The 23,225-nt window shown below is 53.0% G+C and overlaps 1 protein-coding gene across 2 annotated transcripts in view; it reads right to left on the reverse strand.

Moving 5' to 3' along the window:
• Positions 1-1,140: 1,140 nt before the first annotated feature.
• BABAM2 (BRISC and BRCA1 A complex member 2) overlaps positions 1,141-23,225 on the reverse strand; it is a 357,703-nt gene continuing 335,618 nt past the window's right edge. For both annotated transcript variants that reach the window (XM_036335009.1, XM_036335008.1), the window contains exon 12: positions 1,141-1,463. In XM_036335009.1, the coding sequence (XP_036190902.1) occupies positions 1,400-1,463 (64 nt within the window). In that variant the 3' untranslated portion in view covers positions 1,141-1,399. The remainder of the gene's footprint in view (positions 1,464-23,225) is intronic.

The following is a 23,225-nucleotide window of genomic DNA, read 5'->3' on the forward strand; positions in this document are numbered from 1 at the left end:
TCATGGGAATTCCCGAGGTTTCAGGGCCGGGGCAAAGTACGCAGTAAAGGATCCAAGCCGGGCAGCTGTCCAGCTGGTGGCCGAGCCGGAGTCTGTCAGCTCCGCTCCGGCCTCTGAGAACATTCCTGGTGCCGAGAATCCAGGAGGGAGAGCCAGTCCCCACCGAGGACTGCGTTGATCCCGTGCAGGCTCCCGGGGAAGCTGGGCTCCCAGGTAAAAGCACATGCAGCCTGCACAGGTGGGGCCGCTTCACCTCCCCCCCGGGAGGCAGGTGGTGTAAGGAAGAGCCGGGGAGCCGGGCAGCGCTTGTCCCTCGCCTCTGTGTGCAGGTCCTGCTTCCTTTCGTGAGAGCCTTCGGGCGGAAGAATGCTCTGCTGAGCTGCGACTCTTGTAAAGCTGCCAAGCGGGCTGTAGTCAGCTGGTGTGAGGAGGGGAGCTGTGACGAGTAGTGAGGCCTGGCTCCCAGCTCCCAGCTCTGCTGCTGATCTGGGAGACTCTCCACAGCTCGGGGCTCAGTTCTCTGCTCTGTACACTAGGGAGCCGCAGGGGGAGGGCCTGGGGTGCAAACAAGATGATTCCTGAGACCCTGTCCTGCTCCGATAAGTCACACACTTAGGACAGATGGTCCTTGGCTCTGCTCCTGGACAGTGCAGAGCTGCCAGGTCTGAGCCCGGGTCACAGACCTGCCAGAGGTAACCCCCGAGACCCCACTTTCAGGTTTAATTCCCACAGTGCTACAGGTGCCCCAAGAGCTCTCCCATCAGCTGAGGGAGGCGGGGGGAGAGGGACACACTCATCACACATTCAGCAAACTTGAACCACAGCCTCGGGGTCAGGAGGGGCTGTGCACACGGAGCTGTAGGGGTGGGGAGGGTGTTGGTGCTGGACCCAGTGGCTCTGAGCTGCAGCCTGGGCCTGGCTGAGTGGACGGCTGAAACCGTGCAGGCTGGTCAGTTTGGTTCGGGCAGCGCCTCTTCCAGTGGAGGACTGCCCCAGTGGGAAATGGTGGGAAATGTAAACCACACACACGCACGCACACACACACGGTTTAATCTTAACACTTACAAGAGGTCTTAGGGACAAAGAATAAGGGTGTGTGCATTTATGATGTCTTACTTTCCCTGGAAAAATATTGCATCATGATTTTTGTGACTTTATTTCTTCCAAGTCAGGACTACACTGAAGGAAACAAAGAGAGAAGCGAGGGGGGAATGGGTGGTGGCTCGAGGAGCTCACCGCAGCCAGCCCCAGCGTGGGCTCCAGGCGGGCTCGCGAAGCTGCTATGTGGGGTGAAAACGCTGCCTGAAGACGGTCCAAGTGGCTTCCAGGAAGCAGCACATGTGCTGACACGCATGTGGACAGAGCAGTCTGGCTGGCCACCGCTCCAGACTGGTGTTTCCTAGAGCTTTCCATTGGCAAACGCTGCCTCCTGGAACTGAGGGACAAAGGTTCTGAAATAAGCCCTGGTGGGAAAGAGGGGAGAGGAGCTGTGTTAGCACAAACAACTCGGCAAAGGGCAACGCGGAGCTCCCCACCTAACGCAGGACAGTTGTTATTTATTGTTCAGGCATCTTGGGCTGGATTTTCCTTCCGATGCAAAGCCTCTGGCTTTTTCCTAGGGAGCTGCATGCACTTCACGATTGTTCTGTCTGCACGGAAAATAAAGGGCCTGGGCACAGACCTCCTATGAGACATCAGTACTCAGGTCTGTCTGCCGTTTCCCAGCCCAAAGGCAAGGCCTGTCCAAGCGACAAGCCAGAGACTGACCACCCAACCACCCGCCTTTCTCGTCGTCTGAAACATAAAGAGGTTGCACTTTTCACTCAGTTGGACCATTAACTTCATGCAGACAGAGGGTCTAATTAAAAGGATTTCTAAGTCATCCCGGTCTCCACTTATTCCCAACCATATATATAGCTTGGTCTCCTGGAAATAAAGCCAGGCTGGGCATCAAGAGGACCCTCCCTCCCTGTCAGTCAAAGCCTCCTGCCTGGAGGGGCACACCTTCTGCCGTTGCCTCTCTGGCACCCAGATTGGAATCTGTAGAAACGGGCCTATGCTGTACATCAGGCATGGGCACTGGAGTTGTGAGATGACACAGATATGGCACCTGCCACACAGGAGGTCTCAGTGTAGAGGAGACAGACACATAGGTAACACCAACTGAGGTGGGAAGGGCCCTTGTGGAGGTGCCAGGAGGCACCCACCTGGGGTGATCAGTGCCGGCGGAGGGGGAGCAGGCATTACAGGGGTGCCCGGGAAAGACAGCAGGGGCAGTGGCTTAGGGGCAGGGGACGACTTGCTGCGAGCTGGGAACCAAACGCAGTAAGTGGAGGGAGAGGAAGCTAGACAGGTTGGGTGGGCACCCCATGCTTGGTCACCCAGGCTTGCCTCCTACCTCTCTCTCCCACCCCTCACTCTTGTATGAGCAGAGAAGTCACGCCGTACTTATCCGGAAGTGGCTCTCCCAGAACTGCAGTGTGAACTAGAGAGAGCCACCAAGCAGACTCGGCACCAGGACTGCAGAGGCCTCATGCACCTCCCCTATGGGAGCCCGCAGTCCATTTATTTAGGGTGCAGTTCTAACCCACGTGGCACTGCAGATCCCAGAAAAACTCAGGGATCCTCCTGCAGGGGCGGGGCCCTCCCTGATCACAGCCCAGTGCAGTTATGGGTGGCCCCTGCCTGCCCCCCAGCACCAAGTCAACCCAAGCCCTCTGCAATGTCACGGCTTTGCTCTGCCCTCAGTGCCACCTCCGTAGCCTCTGCAGCACTTAACCAGTGGACCCCCCCGCTCCCCCCACCACCTCTTTCTCTCTTTCGAGGAGGCATTAGCACCACAGAGCTCCCACTCCCAGACCAGCTCTCCCCTGGGGTCTCCTCCATCCTGGCCTGCTTTCCATGCCCCAGGCTCTGCCTGCCGACACCACCGGCAGCAGAGACCCACCCAGTCTGGGTCTCCAGCCCCATTCCTTGCCCAAACTGCCAGTCCCGGGGCCTGCTGTCTCTCTGCCATTCAGCGTGTTTGTCCCCAAAGAAGTGCTCCCCATGCTTTGGTACTTGAAAGTGCTCTGGCCCATTTGCACTTCTGTTCCCACCTCTCCCCAGGCCCTGGGGTGGACTCACCCTGCAGGTCCTCCCTCTTCCTCCCGAATGTCCCCTCCTTCCTGATACCCTCTGGCTCTCGGTCTTGTTACCTTTCAACAAAACCACTGCAGGAGCGGTTTCTCGCTGGACACAGGCCTCCCTCCCCTCTGTCACCACCGACCGACAATCTTCACGCCCCAAACTCCCAGCCGCACTCAATGGTTTCCACTCTGGCTCCACAACACTCTAAAGAAGGTCCCCCCGACCTCCGTTACAGTTTTGGGATCTTGTCCGCCGCCGCCGCCCTCCCCCCCCCCCCCCCCCCCCCCCCCCCCGAGAAGCTAAGAAAGCTAAGGGTCCTCTCCCAGAAAAGCTGCAGGTGAGTCTCCCCACTGTGATGTCTCATGTAGCTGGGGATACCGGGCCCTGGGAAGCCCATCACAGTCCTGGGTGTGACCTCCGCACTCCCACCCAGCCATTGCTCTCCCCTCACATGGGGCATTTTCCACAGGCCAAAGGCCCTGCTCCCAGCAAGTCCTCCCCCTGCACGTGGACACTGTGCCTCTCCCAGGGCGTCAGTCACCTGCGCGCACGTCTCACCTGCTGGGCTGCCTGCCAGCCCTAGGAAGCGAGAGCACGTCCCTTCCCGGTGACCCCACACCTGCCACTGCGCGCTCAGCAGGCCCGTGGTGGCTGTCGTTAAGGTGACGACTGAGGGCCGCCCATTTGCAAGCAGTTCAGGCGTGTCCACTACATGCTGTTTAAGAAGGTGAGAGACGGCCCCCAGAAGCACATGAATGTTAATACTCAGGTACTGAAGAAGAAAATGTCGTCCACTCTCCACCTTGAAACTGCCAGCAATTGGTGAGAAAGAAAGATCAAGCCCCTCCTTCATCCTCATCTTGCTAACACGGTCCGAACAGTCACCTTCTCTGAGACTTCAGACCCTACGCGCTTACCCACCCCTGCACACGCCTCTCCTGGTCCTCAGGGGGGCCGGGATGAAGCAGAGGAGACGCCCCCTGGTGAGGAGGGGACAGGCCAAGAGACAGCGTGGAGGAGGAAAGAGCAGCCCTGGTTTTCTTGGGGAACTTCTGGGGGAAGGGGCTGCTCCTTGTGGTCAAGAGGGAGCACGCCTGACAGCAAGCTCCTTCCTGCTTCAGACAGCTCTGCAGGCTCCTGTTCTGCCCCGGGCTTTCCCGCAGCCCTACTGCGTGCCCTGGAGGGAAGAGCCTGGAGAAGGTTACTCACAGGCACGAGACCACCAGCTTGCAGTGCCGCTCGCTCAGCGACCGTGAGGTCGGTTACGGGCGGGGAAATGACAACGGCTCCCAGCCACAGATAGATTTTTTTAAAGCACTGTTTTCATTTATTTCACGTTTTTATTGGAGAAAATGGAGAGCTGCCAAGTATATATTGCTATCAGCACTAGTTATGTGTCACCTTTAAAAACCTCTTTAACCCAGAGACAAAGTGTACGGCAAGCTCTGAAAGTGCTGCAGGGTCAGCAGGGCAGGCCTCGCCTCCCCATCGGTGGCAGAGACTGCAGGCAGGAAAGGGACTCGGGCCCTCGTTCTCCTCACACTGGAGTTTATTTTTAGATGAACTGGAGCTCAACATGCCTTAGGACGAGGGAAGGTTCTGATCCTTTGTTTATCCCAGGCCCTTTGCACCCGGTTTTACAAAATCAGAACTCAGTGCAAGGCCAGGGTCTGAGGCTAGGAGAGTAAATGGAGGGTTTTCCAGGATTTGGAGCAGGTCTGGCTCCTGGCTCAGGTCTCAGCTCGCAGGCACAGCAGGGGCCGAGCAGACAGGCTGTGGAGCAGGGGTCGGGGAACTGAGATGCTCAGAGGGTCTACTCTTCTGAATCTTGGGTCCAGGGTTAAAGCTCTTCTCTGGGCTCATCTACAAAGCAGGGAGCCGAGCCTGGTGACCTCCGGGGCCCTGCGGATGGCAGGCTGTGATGGACGGGCAGTGTGTGTGGGCTCTGGAGCCCGCCACACCTGCTCCTTACTGGCAGAACCTCTTGGGCAAGAGACCCCCCTTTTCAGTTTTAGTTTCATTTCCTACAAAAGAGAGGGATAATGCCCACCTTAAAGGGCAATGCTCAGGGGGAGTGAGGCCTAGCCTGGTGCTGTCATAACAGATGGTCAATAGATGCCAACTGTTACCGAGGGACCGAGCTGGGTCTGAGAGGAAGAGGCCGTGCGTCTGTGGGGACAGTCGGACCCTGTGTGGTGAGGTCCCAGGGTCACTGCCCTCAGCTCGTCATTCCCTGCACTGTTCACTGTCACACCGGGCTGGCAGGTGGAGGCATGGAGATGGCGGCCTCAGGGTGAACATCCAGCAGAGTCGCTGGGACACTGCATCTCCAATCCAGTGCAGAGCTGCTGGTGACACACGTGGCTTCTCAGGATTAGCCCTGCAGTGGAGGCGTCTGCTGGCCCTGCTGGCTCCTGCCACCCTGCTGGGTGCGCCTGTGAGGGGCTCTGGTCAAAGGCTTGGCCAGGGGGAATTGACACTGTGGACTGGAAGGCGTTTAAGAATCATGGGGCTCTGACTGCCCATGGTGGGGGCATCGAAGCTGGCCTCCAATTGACCGTTTTCTGGTCAGGATAGTATGCATCACGAAGGGGAGACAGTGGGGAAGTGGAAAAAGCACTGAACCACAAGGCAGAAGACATGGGTTCTGGTCCCCACCCCGGCTTGTTGGTCACTGGAAACTGGGACTCACTTTCTTCAGCTGTAACAAGATTTGTACTTGATGGTCTCTACGTGCCCTCCAGCTGTGGCTCTAGGACAGTGGTCGGCAAACCGCGGCTCGCGAGCCACATGCGGCTCTTTGGCCCCTCGTGTGTGGCTCTTCCACAAAATACCACGTCCGGGCGCGCACGTACAGTGCGATTGAAACTTCGTGGCCCATGCGCAGAAGTCGGTTTTCGGAAAGGAGATAGACGAAACAAGTATACAAAATGAGTGTGGATGGGAGAGTTGGAAGGGGTCGACCTCAGCGAACGTACCTCAGTCAGATTGAGGATGTTTTTAGCAAAGGCCAGCTTAGGAGTACCCTAATTAAGTTAATAACAATGTATATACCTATGTAGTTTAAGTTTAAAAAACTTGGCTCTCAAAAGAAATTTCAATCGTTGTACTGTTGATATTTGGCTCTGTTGACTAATGAGTTTGCCGACCACTGCTCTAGGATATCCACGTGACCTTGTGTAAGCCACGTGACCTCACTGTGTCTTGATTCTTCCTCTGTTAAATCAGGGCACTAGCCAAGCCCAGGGTCCGATGTGTCGTAAGTGGTGGCCGTGTGCGCGGTGGGGTGGTGGTTATCGCCATCATCAGGGATACTTCTGCACAAATGGGGCGGGGTTAGTGATGGGCACTGCAGAGCCCTGAGCAGAAGGTGGTGGTACCCCAGGCAGTTCCTGTGAGGGATGGAAGGCCTGGGCCAGCCCACTGCCCTCCCATGAGAGGAGGCCTGGAGTGAGGAAACCGGAGTGAGTTGATAGGGGAAACAACGCATAAGACAGTCAATAGTCCCCGTGTCTGGGGAAGGCGCTCTGGGCCCCTACAGAGAGTTACAGGGAGCCGCCAGGAGCATCCTCAGAGACCTTGGGGGAGGCAGTTAGGAATTTTTGTTCAACAAGGTCTCAGCAGCAGGGTTTTCCCTACTGTAGTTAGTTTTTAATTTTTTAAATGAACCTTTTCAAAAGAACAAAAGTCCATGAAGTCAACATCTGAAAATCTGAATCAGTACAGCTTTAAGGAAGTGAAAATAAAAACAGGCTATAAAGCCCAAGGAGGTGGACTCTGGGAAGGGAAGGAGCCGCAGGAAGCGGCTGCGCGGGCCCGGCTGCCACTCACACCAGCTCCCACCTGCCAGTGGGAAACAAGCTTAGCAGGTTCGCCGAGATGCCTGCCCGATGCCACTCCGACCCCAGGGCCCCCCCGAGCACCTCTCAAAGGAGCACGGCCACGTGGAGGGTGCTGTGGTCTTGCCGCCTTTAGCCTCGCTCACATAGGACCTGTTATTCTGCAAGGGCCTAAACAATTGCCTTCTTCCAAAACAGGACCAAAAGTAGACTCTCTGGAAATCAAAAACACTTTTCTCTGGACAATCATAGATGAGCCGTATGATGTTGGCCAGAGTCGGGTCAATGTGGTGGCGGGGCAGGCAGGAGGAGTGGTTCGGGAACACGACCCTCATTGTCAGGAAACCAAGAACATATTAATCAAGTCAGAATTCATTTTGGCAAACAGAGGCAAGTTCCCAAACATCCAAGGCTCATTTCTTTTTCCAGTTTTCTTCTGCAGCGGTGACTTAACTGGCACATGTTTTCAATCAGTCATATGAAGACTGATTGCGGTCTGCAAATCAAAGCAGTCCTGTAAATAGTGAATGACAAGTCCCGCTAATCATGTCTCGTGGTCTAGTCCTCATTGTCATGAATGGCCACTGCAAATACTGACTCACTTGGGGTTCCTCTCCCCATGTCAAAAGGGGTCATCCTTATAACAGGTCTCTACAGAGAGATTGGTTCTACTTCAGGGCCCTTCACCCCAAACCCCCCGAAAGGCCCTTGTGCAGACTGCCCACCACCTCTGGGCGGCCTGGTGAGCCAGTGCCTGGCGCAATGGGCGCTTTTTTGCAGCCATGCCCTGGGCGATGTCAGCCTGGTACTGTAGTGTGGGCTTGAGGAACAAACAAGTGCTTGTAATGAGCACATGCCCACAGCCTCCCTAAATGTGCCAACCTCTGAGCAGGCCGGGTTCATGTTCAGGGTCCAAACTTTCAAATCAAGAACATGGACACGCAACGCAAAGGCTTGGTCTCATACTGAGGAGAAAATACCCCAAGCTCGGGGTCCGGCGGTGCCCTGGTCCTGAGCTGGAACCGACCTCCCCTCTGCTGGATTCCAGGCACGTGGCCCCCAACCTCAGCCCAGACGGTCTGCTCTGACCTGAGAAGTAGAGACTGGTGTCTAGACTACGTCTTATGCAGCTCGGGCTCCTCGCCGGCCATATGGCTGCGACTGAAGTCTCAGTATGTGTTGAATTAAATCAAGAGCTGTTTAGGAGAACTTCAATAAACAACCAACTGGGATCCAATCTAGACATCAAAGAATTGGGATGAAATCTGGCTCCTTCTAAATCATAGGGTATTTTTAAATGCTTTTCTAAACTGGTCAGATTACCCAGTAGTTCTCTCTCCTGAGGCACTCCACGGAGTCTCCCGAGCCCAGCCAGTTCCTTGGGATACAGCAGCCTGCGCCCACTTCCTCAGCAGCAGGGCCAGGCCTCGCTCCCGGGCATCCCTGGTGCAGTGTAAGAGCAGGAGAGGAGGGCAGAGAGGGCCAGCCGGCCACGGGACAGCGAGGGGCAGGGGAGTCCTCCTCTCAGGCTCCTGAGCCTCCCCCAGCCACGGGGCTGCTCCTTGCTGTGGGCTCCGTCTCTGTGCACACGTCTGCCATCCCAACCATTCTCCCACACCCAGGAGAAGCTCCCTGATGGCAAGACCGTGTCATATCCATCCATCTTTGCACCCCAGCTTCACGAATACTACCCAACACACAACCGCTCAATAACTATTTCTCAAACGAACGTAAACATTTGGATCATTTAAAGACGAATGTAGAATTATAGAATTTTGTAAAAAAAAAAAGAAAACTCAGAGTTCATATTGTCCAATCAGTACAGGGAAGGGAAAACTGAATATGGCTCGTAACAGTGACAGCTGTTAGCACAGGTCCCCTCGTGGGCACCTGAGGCAGAGTGTGGGGCCGATTCAGCCTTGGAGCCCCATGCTCACCTTCCTTAGGGCTTCCCAGCAGGTGAATGTCAATTTGGTGTATGAATGAATGAATGGATAAATGAACGAATGTCCCAGGGCTGACTGAAGGCCCCAGAGCTAGTAGGCACAGTCTGAGCCAGTCCTCTAGTCTCCTGACTTTCAGGCTGATGCTGTTTCCATCAAGAACCTACCAGATGAGAGGCTGAGAGGAGGGGGTGACAATGTGGCCACTGAGAAAGGTTGGACCTGGATGTGTGTGTGGGGGGGTCAGCTAAGATGATGGCATGCACCTGGCTGGGCTGAGGCCAGGTAGTGGGTACAGGGGACTAAGGAACATGGTCATGCTGCCTGGGTCAGGGAACCCAGAGCAGAGGGGCAGCCTATGCTCATTTTGTCTCCCCATCTGCGCCTCCCAGGTGTGCCTCCAGTGGCAGGTAGGTTGGCAGTGGGCACCTCAAGTCCTCTGCTCAGTCTTCCCAGGGCTGTACGAGCAGGAGCTCAGCATAGGTTCCTGCTGACGGCCACACATATGCCCGGGCAGGATGCCTGGTCACTGCACAGGCCTGGCCGGGAGAAGGGCTCCTCCGCAGGCCACCTGTGCTGGACCGTGAGGGAGAAGCTGCCGCCTGTCCAGTGGTGGTGAGTCACGGCCACGATCACAAATTACCCTTGCCGTCTTAGTCAGCAACAGGGGAAAAACCAAAGGATGAGCCTCAAAGAGGAAGTGTTAGGGTCCCAGCAGAGCTGACCATGCAGAGTGTGAGTCCCGACCACTGTGGGGTCCAGGGCCCAAGTCACACTCTGGCGGGAGGTGCCCAAGGCCTCTGCTCAGTCTTGCCAGGCACCTGCCTCCACGGAAGGGCCAGGCCCCCCAAGGGCTGATGGAACACGGAGGAGACCATCTCTTCGGGGCACGAAACCACCCTCTCCTTCCCTGAGAGCCTCTCTGGCTTCTGTGTTGTTTGCTGGCTGTCCCTTGGTCTCTCCCCTGGACTCTCAGCATCCAGAGGCTGTAGCTCATGCCGCCCGCAGCGCCTCGGGCCCCACCTGCGGTCTTTTGGGCACAGCGTTTGGTCACTCCAGCACTCTGGGTACTCGCCCTCCTAGCTGGGTGCTCACAGATACCCTGAAGGTCTCAGGGAGGGGCACAGGATGGCATGGTCCCTCTTCTTTTCACTGTAATCCCCCGCCTGGCAGCTGAAACAACCTCTCCAGATGCCTGGCTCTGGGGCTTACAGGTGGAAAAGCAGCAACTCCAGATAAAGAAACTGCCAGCGGCTGCCCTCCCTGCTGGCGTCCCGGCCCCTGGGGGCCGGCTGGGTGGTGTTCCACGGCAGGCTGGCAGGAGGGCAGGACTTGGGCAGGTGGAGGGCCCGTATGCCAGTTACAGAGAGAGGGGGCAGGAAGGAAGGACAGAAAGGAAAGGAGGATCATACATCCACGATGGGAAAGTGATATCTGCACCTGGTATCAACCAGGCCTGTGCAAATGACGGGTGTAACCCACAAGTGCTGTGAAATCGACTTAGTGGGTCCTGAACAGCATTGAAATCGAGTCAAACAGGAGCAGAGTACATCACATGTGGCAAGGAGAAATGTTTTTGTGTGAAATGTTTGTTTCCGTTATAGAAAATAAATGTCTTACTGTGGATCGTGGTAAAAGTCTGGATGCTGGGAGCATAAAGGAGGGGAGGTGCCTGCTACTCACCAGCTGTCGCTGCCACCAGTGAGGTATTACTGGCTTTCTTTTTGCCAAGGAGCAATCTGTGATTCAGAGATGCAGGTAACTCGGCGAGGGTCGCACACCGGGTGGTGGCAGTGCTATCTGTGACCCAGCGCTGCTGGGCTTAACGCGCACCTCCCTCCTCACAGCCAGGATCTCCATGGAGGGAGCTCGGGAGTGAGCGGGATCCACACGGAATCACGCCGCTGCTTGCGCATCCGCACAAGGGAGGGACGGACATAGGTGGTATCTAATTTTTTTTTATTTGGTGACCCTCCCCCTCCCAAACAACATCTTAGCTTGTTTTTAGTTTCCTCTATTAGATCTGGAATTACCAACAGCCTGGGAGTGAATTTCGAGAGCTGTTTACTGTCAACTCCTGTTACACCCACACTTGCTCTTACAACCCCTTCTACATGGTCCTCCCTCTTGTAGGTTTGCGTGTCGGAAGTGGTGACGGGTGTCTTGATCCCTCTCTAGGAACCTGGGTTGGGTGGCTTTTCAGTAGAATTACGACTGTAGTAACAATGGACCAAAGGGATGAACCTGACTCCCTCTCTCTCGCTTGCCCATCTGGTTCCAGAGGCACTAAGGCACCTGGAAGAATGAGCCTCCGAGGGCCGGGGACAGGGGAGAAAGAGCAGGACAGGCAGCGCAATTCACCGGCGCACGGAGGCACCGTGTGTGCCCTCCAAATGCTGGGCCCCAGAAGGTCCTTTACATGGAGTCATGTGGCATCGCAAGACTCTCCAGGTTGCTGAGCTCTACTACATCGTCAAGTGCTTTAAAATAAAAGGTACTGTTATCCCACGGCACTGAGCTGTGGCCTAGAACTGGGGGGGGCCTGACTTGTGCTTCTGGCCCACTTGTTACCCCTATGTGACCTGGTGAGTATTCACCTCGCCGTGTCCCAGAGGGATGGCTCCCTAGGTCACTGCCAGGTCTAATATACTATTATCCTTATTCTAATTATTGCTGTGGTATCAATCCAACCACTTTAGCCAGAGACAGTTCCTAAGTGGAAGCAATAATTAATAATGACCTCTTCGCTGTGCTTTGCTAAAGGTGTTCCCTCAAGAGTGTTAATAAGCATCGTCAAAGACATTGCACTTGTGTGAGGTTTCCATCCCTCTCCCCTTTGTCTCCAGATAGGACCCCAAGAATAGATGGCCAACATCCATCCTGGCCATTTTCCTTCCACCCTTCAGACCAGCGACAACCACTCACTCACTCATTCATGCTTAGCTCCTGTGCCAGTAAAGGGCTGGCTCCTGCAGGGGCCAAGGAGTGAACCCAAGCAGGGCCTGCCCTCAGAGGACACATACGCCTGACTCCCAGATCAGGAAGCTCCTGCTAACCCTGGCCAGGAGTCGGGGGTTCACTTTCAGTCATGGGCCAGCCCCTCGCCAGCTCCTTCTCACCACCATTGCTCTGAAAACCAGAGCAAACTTTCTGCCCGGGGTTCACTTTCTTTTCTGCTCAGAGCTAAACCAGGGCATTATCCAGCAGGCCAGACGTCTAGCACCTTTAATGACAATAATAATAATTTGCATTTATACAAGGCCTTTCATCGGGGGATCTTAACATGCATCACAAACAATAATTAATTCCCTTTTGCAACTTGGGGAACCAGCTAAGTAGGAGTCCCTTCACTTTGCAGGTAAAGGGTACTTTCCTGAACCATGCAACATGCTGGGGGGCTCCCTACCTACCCCAAACCTACCCACCCTCACGGCCTGGCAGGAGCGCAGCAGGCCCTCCACAGAGCCTGCCAACCCCAGCCCGCAGTCCTTTGTCCTGCCTCTGAAGCTCCATGGCGTGACCTGCTGAGCCACTCATTTTGTACGAATGGGAGACCTCACCGTGAGAAGAGATCTCAGGACCTTGTCCAGGACAGGACTTGCCCCAACAGCACTGCTGAGGGGACCTCCGGCCTCTGCCTGTGGATCCTTTGTAAGGGACAGCTCATTACTCACAGGCATTTCTAGGTTATAAAGTTCTTCCTTCTCCTGAACTGAAACCTGTTCCCCGGAAACCCCCACCCATGGGCCTCCCTTTGCCTTCTTGAACAAACAATCCTACCTAAATTGCCTGCGGTTGCTGGTCCATTTCTCTTGTATACACACTGTTGACTTCTGCGATCAGCCTTGGGCGGAGGTTCGGTGGGGCCCTGTGAACTGAATGTGTGTGGGGGCAGCTGGGCCTCCATCACATGCTCTGGGCTCCAAGGCCAGGCTGCCTCCGAGCCATGGGCAGGTGCTCACCGAGTGCTGCTGCTCTGGGCCCCTGGAGCCCAGCGTTGAATGTAGTTCAGTAGATTCCAGAGGCTTCTGTGTTCCTCTCTGGGGGCTGCACCTCAGCACCACAGCAATCCCCCAATTTTCTGCTGATGGACTGACTAAATGAATAACTAACCTTCTTTCTTTCCTAAATCTGTTCTTAACCAGGCAATGACTGGTTGCAGGGGCCCGTTTTGGCGGCTAAGCCAGACATAACTTCTTCGGTTCTTTTTTCTTTTTGTACCCTTTATTAGGATAAATTCTTGGTGCTAAGCCTCAGAGGGATGCATTGATGCTGAGCCGAGAACCAACATGAGGACAAGAGCTCCATGATCTTCTCCAAGGAGCTAGAGGCAATGGAGGCCTCGGGATTGGGGCAGGCCAGAGGACAAATGAAATCCTTTGTACTTTTATTTCAAAAAGCCAGATCTCTTGAGGAAACCAACAACTCCTTGAATGAGTCTGGGTCCTTGCTAGTGGCTTTATGCCTCTGAAAGACACCGCCCTCCCTCTGCCAGGAGTCCTTGGTTCGGGAGAGACTTTTCTCAAGTGGCTGACCTTGGAAGGAATTCCCAGTGTGCACGAGAGGCTAATGTCTTCCTAAACCTTGTGCCTTGGGAGCATGGGGTCTGGCTTGCTTTGATTTCACATGATTCCTGCTTTCTGGCTTAGAATCAGGAGTGATCATTTTTGGCTTAGATTTGGTCTGGATCATTGATCTTGGGGATCCTTGGGAGGAGAAAGATAGAGTAGAGAGGGAGCCTGCCGGGGGTCATTCTGTGGCAAGGAGAACGCCCTGCAACCATTCCCACCCAATTCCGAGGGAGGGGCATGACTTTGGAGTCCGAGAGAACTGAATTCCAGTTCGGCTCTGTCACTTACGACCTGTGTGTCCTGGAAAGTTGCTCCCTGAGTCTCCATATGTTCCTCTCCAATGGATCCAGAGGACCCATGGGGTATTTATGGTGAGGCAACAGGCCAGGCACATGGTAAGAACTCAAACCACATTCGTTTCCTTTCCTCCCATCTGCCACTCCCGCCTCATAGCTACATCAGCACACTCTGAGGAACTCCCACGTCACATTAACTCAGCGAACATCTATATGATACCTCCTGTTTACGAGGGAGGCCTGGGACACTGGGACCACTGCCTGACCCAGTGCCTGTACCTAGTAAGCATTCAGTAGTTGTTGAATGAGTAAATGAATTAACTTCATACTTCGTATTTCATAATATGCTTTTAAAATTACCTCGTTTTAATTCAAGCAACAATCTTTCTATGAAAGAGGCATGTGGTAAAGGCCGAGTGGGGCCTGGATCCGAGCTAGTGCCCAGCGATAGCACATGTCTGCCCTGAAGGGTCTTCTATGCCTTCTGTGGCCACAGGCTTGGAGCAGAAAGGGCTTGGCTCTGGGGTTCCCATGTTCCACTAGAAGGGCCCTGGGACCCCCACATTCCACTAGAAGGGCTCTGGGGCCCCCACATTCCACTAGAAGGGCTCTGGGGCCCCCATGTTCTACTAGAAGGGCTCTGGGGCCCCTATGTTCTACTAGAAGGGCTCTGGGGCCCTCACATTCCACTAGAAGGGCTCTGGGGCCCCCATGTTCCACTAGAAGGGCCCTGGGGCACCCATGTTCTACTAGAAGGGCCCTGCTGAGTCCTGCTCCTAACCCCCTGTTAGGCTGTAGCATCTGTAGCTAAAAGTGAGGGGCATATTATGAGTTTGGTGACTCAGAATGGTAAGTTTTTAAAATAGAAAACATATGCTAACCGGGGGATTTCTTTTCCTCAGGCCTGGGCCCCTGGTGCCCCGCTAGTGTTCAGGGCTAATCCCCATGTGGACTCCACTGGGCTCCCACCAGCTTTCCCCACACGGTGCAGCTGCACTGATGCCTACATCCCACCCTCCAGCCTCCCTCTCCTATCTTTTAGGGCACAGCGAGAAGTGCTTTTGTCCATAGGACTCTCACTGCTCCTTAGCATGATGCCTGCACATAAATTTTAGGGGCTCAAAGCCATGGCAAACTACATTCCCTCTTGTTCCCTGTAGCCTTTCAGAACCAAGAAAGGGGACTGGAAGCAATGTTGACTCCTTGGCTCCCATGGGCTCCCAGCCTCTCTTTCTTCCCAATTCTCCAGCCTCTGAACTGCTGGGAACCGCTGATAGATGCAGAATGAAAAGGGTTGGTTTAGGAGTCTTTCAAAATGTGCCCACATGGCTGGCCCCAGTACAGTTTCCAATGTGATTTGAAAGGTGGAAATCAGATCTGACCACAAAGCCATCTCACCCACGGAGAGTTCATAACAGCCTTCTCAAAACCGCTCTGACAACACAGCCTGCCGAGCGGGGTGTCCCGGCAGAATGTCGTCACTGCACACGCTGGGCAGCGGGTAACCCAATGCCTCAGAAGTGAGGTCAGTCCCACCACTGTGAGCTTGTCTATTCTGGACCTCTTAAAACATAGTTCTTTGTGCTGCTAGCATGTCACCTTTGAGATATAACTGTGTGGAAAATCATGTGCACTCCTTAAGCTGAGCCAGTTTGAGGTCAGAAGTTGGCAGAGGAAAGCCAGGCCCTAAGCTAGATCAGGGCCCATGGTGACTGCTGGGAGAGGCCCAAGTCTCTGTGATCCCGGCCATGGGCACTGCCTTCCAGCCCGAGACTCTGAGCCAACCTCCTGCTGCCGCGCTACCGAGGGGGACCAGCCCAGGCGGCCGTGGTCTCAAAACCCAAGGCCAAGCAGCGTTAACCTGCTGTTGGCCAGCAAGGCCCCTGTGAGAAGACCCACAGGCTTCCGGGATCCGAGGGGTCGGGAGTAGCTGCTGCATTTGGGGGTGCAGCTGCTGCTCCGAGAACTAGCCCTGCTCCACTCGCTAAGCTTGTGCTCTCCCAGGGCTGTGTGCCCATCGGAAGAGACAGGGTGTTCTTACCCAAGATACCAGTGGAACTCTGCACCAACTACAGGGGCGCCTTGTACTAGTTTGCACAAATGCTCGCTATAGGCCAGGGTGCCCTGATAAGAGGACTGTTCAAGTCTGCACTCCAGCTTCCCTCTAAGTATCTGCAATGTGGGTCTGGGATGCCTGTAGCTGGGATGCACATTTTATAAATTAGAAGATTAGAAAGATTAGTTCTTTCCTAGTCTGTGTTTCTAAGGCATCTTCAGGACCCCTTCTTGCATTTCTTTTTTAAATATATTTTAACTGATTTCAGAGAGGAAGGGAGAGTGAGAGACAGAAACATCAATGATGAGAGCAAATCATTGATCAGCTGCCTCCTGCACGCCCCACACTGGGGATCGAGCCCACAACCCAGGCATGGGATTTGGGCAGCCATACAAGTTCTCAAGGCAGCATTTCCTGTCATGGGCAACAAGCAGACAAATGAGCGCTTTCTTCCATGTAGATACAAATGTCCCACCCTGAACCATGCCACTGAATGCAGTAAGACCTACACAGCCGGGCGCCTTTTTTCAAAACTGGCAGACACCACGGATACAGTCATCAGGCCAATAAACAAATACAGACATGCAGCAAAACAAGCCCCCACCCTTCATGGATTCCTACAATCTGAAAGCATGCTTGGATTGTAACTGCCACGAGGAAGAGAGCACCCCTTTTATTTGGCCCCTTAGTCACTTCAGGAGCTCTGGTGGTAAAAGAACTGCCACAGGTCACAGAAAGCTGGCTTTGAAAACACCAAAGATTCTCTAATCCAGGGATCAGCAAACTTTCCGTAGAGAACCAGATCATAGGCATTTCTAGCTTATTGTCAGAGCGATTTCGAGAAGGCCGTATACTGCCTCTACAATTCTCCCTTGTAGTGATAGCAGCCATGCTCCATAAGTAAGAGAACAGGTGTGGCCATGCTCCAATAAAACTTTATTTATAAAAACAGGCAGCTGGTTATATGTCCTTAGGCTACTGTTCACCAATTCTATCTTGTCCAACCCTCTATTTGCAGAGGAGTGAGGTGATCCCTTCACTTCAGGATGCAGCCAAGACCATCCGAGACCAAGCCCTGCATGGCTGGGCAGGAGCAGCAGAGAAGCTGCGGGGGGCTGGAGCCTCAGTGCGGAAGGTCAGCCCAGCCACGGGCTCACTGCAGGTGGAAAACCTCAGGCTAACACCCCACAGGATCGGGAAAGACAACCACCGAGACGCAGCCATGGGTGACATCCTCCTCAGTATGTGCTGCTGCCGCTCACTCACCAGTCAGACCAGACAGTCTTACCATGTCCCTGCGGAGGCTGGGGCAAGGGAAGCGAGGCCTGGGAAGCGCTGGCACCTGCCTTGAACAGTGTGAGAAGAAACAGCACATTCATTCTTTCCGGTCAGCAGCCAGCCAAACCCCGAACAGTGCATGAGCGGTCAGAGAGGACGCGTGCTCTCATCCAGGTTGAGAACAGGTTGTTTTGGCTATCCAGCATTTCCAAAACAAGTTTTCTTGGTCTCATGACAGGTTGTGGCAAGAACAAGAAAATAAAGAGTGGAAGATCCCATGATCGCTGCTCCGGGCTCCCACGTGGCTGGCGCTGCTGCGCAGCAGGCTTGCCTTCAGAGTGTGCAGATAAAGCCGGTCTTAGGGCTGATGCCTCTTCGCTAGTGATACCATTCACAAAGTGATTCCCCCAAGAATAATCATTCTAGTCTGGGAGGAATAGGTCAAAGTCACTCTTAAGCCCAGGGGCGCCATTCTGCTCACACTTACACCCTGCTTTGTTTTCATTTTCACCTCATGTAATGTGGCCAATTATGCCTCTGAAACGGAGGTTACAAGCCATCTGCTCTGAAGTGGATTTTTCCATCTCAACCACTGAACGCTGGGTCAGGTTGAGGCAGAGATCAGCAAGGAAGCACTGGGGAGGACCAGGATCAAGCTGCCTTAGAAAGTGCCCTGAAGCCCCGCTGCAGTGATCGCGCCCTCGGGGGCTTAACCAACTCTGCCTGCAGGAGAGGAGGAGTCAAGCACAAACTGCACGTGGCAGTGCCAAGGACACGCAGGCAAGTGGAGATCTGGAAACCACGGCTACACGTAATCCAGAGAAAAGGTTCAGAATCACCCGAACAAGTGTGCTGGGAATTCTCAGACACGCCAAATTATTCCCGAAAACCCAGACTCAAGTTCAGACTCGAATTCTGAATCGCTGTGTGACCTTGGGCACAGACATTCCTTCTTTGCGTCTTTGTTTTCATTTCCAAAGTGAGGCTGCGGGACTGTCCTTCTAGCTCCAATACTGTGATCCTCAGACTCACCAGAGCAGAGAGCATTTGGTCAGCTACCTTCATGCCTCTGTGGCTGTTGCAAGTCACTCCCACCACAAGGGGCAGTTGAAGAAACCCTATGAGAGGGGCCTTGCTCTTATTCCATGACACAAGTCATCCTCAGACCCCGAAGCATGTCTCCATTCTGCCACCTGTCTGAATGCTCTGAAGAAAGAGGGCCAGGAATACGTGACCACTGGTAAGAAACATCCAACGCCTCTTTCCCTGCCCCAACACACACATGGATGGGTCCCATCCGCATTTAATGTCGCTACCCAGGAAGTGACCCGAAGGCACTGCTGGAGTCTGCTATCAGGCCTTCACACCTGAGAGAGAGGCTAGGAAATGAATGAGTCTCCCTTCCCTGTACAGTCAGACAGACTGTCCTACTGATTCTAGAACTGCTCTCCGTGCCGGATGTCACCTTAAACTTCAGATAAACAACAACTGATGTTTCAGTATAAGTATGTCCTAAACACTGCATGAGATATGCTTATACTAAATTATTGGTTGTTTATCTGAAATTTAATACAACCGGGCATCTGGTATTTTTAATTCCTAAAACTGGCAATCCTAGCTCTGGAGAACAGAGTGGGTTCTTAAAGTGCAGGGCACTGAGGTGGCAAAAAAGGGGAAAGGGCCCAGGACAAACATTCTTTGATAGAGTTCTACAGGCGTGACCAGAGAACTCAGTTTTTACTGCCTTTTTTAATATTTCCAACGCCAAGAGGACCTGTTATGATTTATGTATCTCCACCAAGGCAGATCACTGTATCAACACATAATTTGTTAAGAAAAACCTTATTGTCTCCATTTAAAAAAAGGATAGAATCTCTTAGCGTGGCAGTTAATAACAATAGTTACTGTTAATTGAACACCAACAAACTGCCAGGCATTTTAGAATCATTTTTGCATCTAACACCCACAACCCCTATGAGAGAGGACTGTTACTAGCGTCTATGAGGTAACAAACTACTACTAGAAAGTGGTAGGACCTGGGCGGAGTTCTGGCTGGTTTGATCCAGAGCATGTTCCCTCTACTCTTCAGTGTATCCCGGCCTCAAGGCCCTCTGATCTCCTGGGCAGGAGTCTCCTCCCTCCATTGCTGCACATCAAATCCAACCCATCCTCCATGTCAGCTTCCTTCATTTCAGAAACAGACATCATCTCCTTCCCTCAGGACTTCTATGTGCTTCACCCGCACTTTGCACACACTGCTGCCTTAAGAAAGAGAGTTACTTAACAGAATCTTCATCCCACCTGTGCTGCAGCGAAGGCAGGGACTATGTCCAAGACATCACTGAGCATGGCCCTAATGCCTTCTATGAATTCCAGAAGCATCTGCTTCATGAAAGAATGAATGAATGGGAAAGCGCTGTGACCTGGGCAGAGACTAATCAGATCCACACCGGAGCACACCGAACCCAAGTGTCAGCCGAGGCAGGGAGCCCAGAAACTCCAGCTCTAAACAGACAGCTGGGCTCAAGGGCTGGCGAATTTGGGATAACTTCCTCAATCTGAGGAAGAGAGGGCATTATGAGAGCAGAATGCCAGTCTAAAGGTTAGGAAACCCGATGTGTATTCTCAGTTCCTGTGCTGAGTTACTCTGTGATGTGGACATGCCACTTCACTCTGGGGGCCTCAGCTTCATAATGTAAAATCGGTGGACGGCAGGACCTATTTCATGGGCTGTTGTGAGGATCCCAGGAGGTAAACCATGTGTAGCATTTACAGCCGTGCTGGTGCAGTATAAGTGCACTATTATTTTTTATTACCATCTGTAAGAAGGTCAGGAGGGACTGGCCAGGATGCTCCATTATCATTTATTTTGAGAAAAACAACATAATCTTGCCTTTACATGTATGTTTCCACAAATGTCATTATCTGGACAATTGGAAAAATGACAGGTTAAGGATGATCAGATCCCTAAGGTAATCAATAATGGAAACTTCTGGTTTTCTACCTTTTGATTTTGGGGTTAGAAGAGTCACAGAGCTTCCTGCTCTGCAACTGACTTGCACTCAGTGGGCGGAGTAGTTAATGCTGTGGTCTCTCCACCAGGATGGACCATCCAAAGTCAATCACAGCCTTTGCAGGGGGGCTCTTCAAAACGAGTGGGTGTTAGCACCTGGAGGGCAGCGACCGCGGTGTGTGCGCGTCTGTGCGTGTCTGTGTGTGTGTGGTGGTTCCCAGTGCTTTACACATACTTTGTACACAGTGTATATCACTCTAACATGTTTGCAGAATGAATTACTAGCAATAACAGCACTGCAGACACCACTGTCACAACTGATTCCTATAATCACGACTGTCCTCAACCCTCTTCTCCCAGTGGCCACGGCATCTGCTGGCGGCTCAGCCCTGACCAGCAGGGCACACGAGCAGATCACGCTTCTCCCCAGAGGTGACTGGATTAATGACTACCCTAGACCTGTCCAGCCTCACTTCTGCTTTCTTGGCTTCCATTTTCCATTAGGCGTGACTAAGTGCCAGGACTCTGTCTGTCTGGGCACAGGAGTCACTGGAATATTTTGTCCTCTTCTCCGTGTGAGCCTCCCTGCTGGTGTGGCGCAGCTGGGAGCAGCATCTTTCTTCTGGTTGCTTCACTACAACACCCTTTCTTCCTCTGCCCACCGATTCTAGCAATAAGTCCCCACAGGAATGCTCACCTTCCCGTAAAGGTATTCAGGGCCAGGTCTTTATTCTCTCAGAAGGGCTATTTCTGTTCAAGAATACCCTGGGCTTTCCCCATGGCCGCAGCAGCCACCAGAAAGAAGGCTCCCAGGCCAGGCCCCTCCATGGGTAGGGGGATTGGTGTGTGCAAGCAGAAATGCCAACCTCCAGCCCTGCCTCCACTGTGCTGATCCGTGAGCAAAGGAGCAGGAAACAGGCTTAATGAAAGGAAGAGGTCAGAGGGAGCTTGGGCTGGGCCCTGGACCAGTGATCAGGTACTGACTGTCTGGCCTTGGACAGGTCTTCCAGGAAATGAAAATGATGAATGGAGTGTCAAGTCTGTGCTAATCATGATACGAAGGGTTTCATGCCAAGCACTCCATTAAATGTGCACCACACGGTTAATGCTCAGCATACTCAGTCTTGCTGCACTAGACAATCTGTACGGTCCTTCATGTTCCATGTCCTGAAGTGGGCCCTCAGTGTCACACTTACACTCTAGATGCGTTCCTGCTTGGCCATCCAACTCAGCTCTGTGTTGGCTGTGGACTTTGTAGGTTACTTCTGGTTGTGCTCACCTCTATAAAGCTTCTATTTTAAAAAGTCATGAATTCACCTCATTTTCACAGGTGGCCCCTGTGCTGAGTGATCTGACCACAGACAAGACAGAATCCCACTTCGGCAGAGCAAGGCCTCTAGCTGCACAGTGATGTGCACAGAATGGATGGTCTTGATTGTTCTCTGATGCTTCCTTTTTATATCTAGAACTCATGCCTTAATGCGAAGAGATAGAAACAGACACGTGGCCCTTCTGTCTTGGCTGGACTCCATGTCACACATGGCAGCCCCGGCAGCCCTGGCTGCACCTGTCAGAACCCAGCACACACATCGGAACAGTCAGGCCTAATTCCCGAGAAGCTGTTTTAACTTGACATCTGAAAATGTATTACATCCAGAATGATTTTACTGGGTGTGTGCTCAGGGCATATGTGTGCATGTTCCGCAACTGGAGTGTTCTATAAATATCAGACACGGGTTGTTCAAAAAGGCATCACGTACATAGTGTACTTAATTCCATTTAGTGATGTTTTCAATTTGTGTCTGACCTCTGGCAACAGAGATGGAATTTTCTCAACATGAATAAAAAAAGTATGCTAAGCTATCTTAAACACAATTTTCTCTTAAAATGTCAGAAATAAATCAGAACGTAGTGATCACCCGCTAATAGCCCAGTGCTTTCAGATGAGAGCACTGAGGCCCAGAAAGGTCAAGAGTCTTTCCCAAGATCACAGAGGAAATTAGTATCGGGCCCAGACGAGACCCAGGTCTCCTAAACCCAGGCCACCATTCTTAGGACTTTCTTTATTTACTGTTTGCTTCTTCTTCCAACAGTTCAAAGGCATCTCTGGTTCCTTTAATAAGGGATGTGTCTACTTTGGGAAATTATCAAAATCCAACTCCTCTACCCTTTCCTTTCTGACTCTCGAAGATGTCTATTTTTCCAACAAAGAAAATAGATGACCATAACTCACAAACAAGGAAGTGGCCACACTTAGTTATCACACATTTTTCCAGTGGCAGAGGAGTAATCGGAGCCCGCGGCTCAGCTGAGCTAATTTCCCTACAAAGGTGGGCTGGCTTTCCAGTTATTCCTTCCATGTGCAGCTTCTTCTGGTTCCAGGACCGAGACAGTGACCCTAGCCTTGTGTCTCACTGAGAAAGCGTGATGGACAGAGGCGGGGTTGTCCTTAAAACAGGCCTCAGAGGGGCCAAGGAAAGAACTCAAAGGACGCCAGGAACACAGCCGAGGGGCCGGGACCAGGTCTGGGGGTCCTGCCAGGGGGCGAGGAGGCCGGGCGGGCTGTGGACGCGCTCTGTGCCTGGTACAGCCTGAAGGGACAGTGTGCAGCTCAGCCTGGGATAAGGGCTGTGTGAGCATAATTGATGGCCGTGCTTTTCAGTGGAGCTTATCTCACAGCAACAGATGTCAGGTTCTAATAAATAACATGTTCTCTCTGACCTACGCAGTTGGGAGAGGATGCCTGGACGCCAGGCAGATCTGGATTCCTCCCCATCTCTGTTACCCTCTCTTCTGAAAGGAAAAATAAACCAATTCCTTGAAGATACTTTTCAAAGGATTTTCTTTGAGAGTTCAAGGATCACCAAATGCCACGCAATTGATTTGCTTCATTTCTCTCTTCACAGTTTCTGTATTTCCAAACCTCAGGAGGGTGGGTGAGCTGCCCATGCAGGAGCCCCGGGCATGCAGGTGAATGGAAGGCTTTGGTGACCTTGACCTTCCTCAGTTCCTCGGTACTCCTGATCTCCCAGGGTCTGCTGGCCTGGGCCTGGAAAATTCCCTCTTCTCTCCTGAGGGGAGTTTAGCTAAGATGAAGTTG

This window comes from Myotis myotis, unplaced genomic scaffold (genome assembly GCF_014108235.1).
Source record: "Myotis myotis isolate mMyoMyo1 unplaced genomic scaffold, mMyoMyo1.p scaffold_m19_p_14, whole genome shotgun sequence".
NCBI classification, from domain to species: Eukaryota; Metazoa; Chordata; class Mammalia; order Chiroptera; family Vespertilionidae; genus Myotis; species Myotis myotis.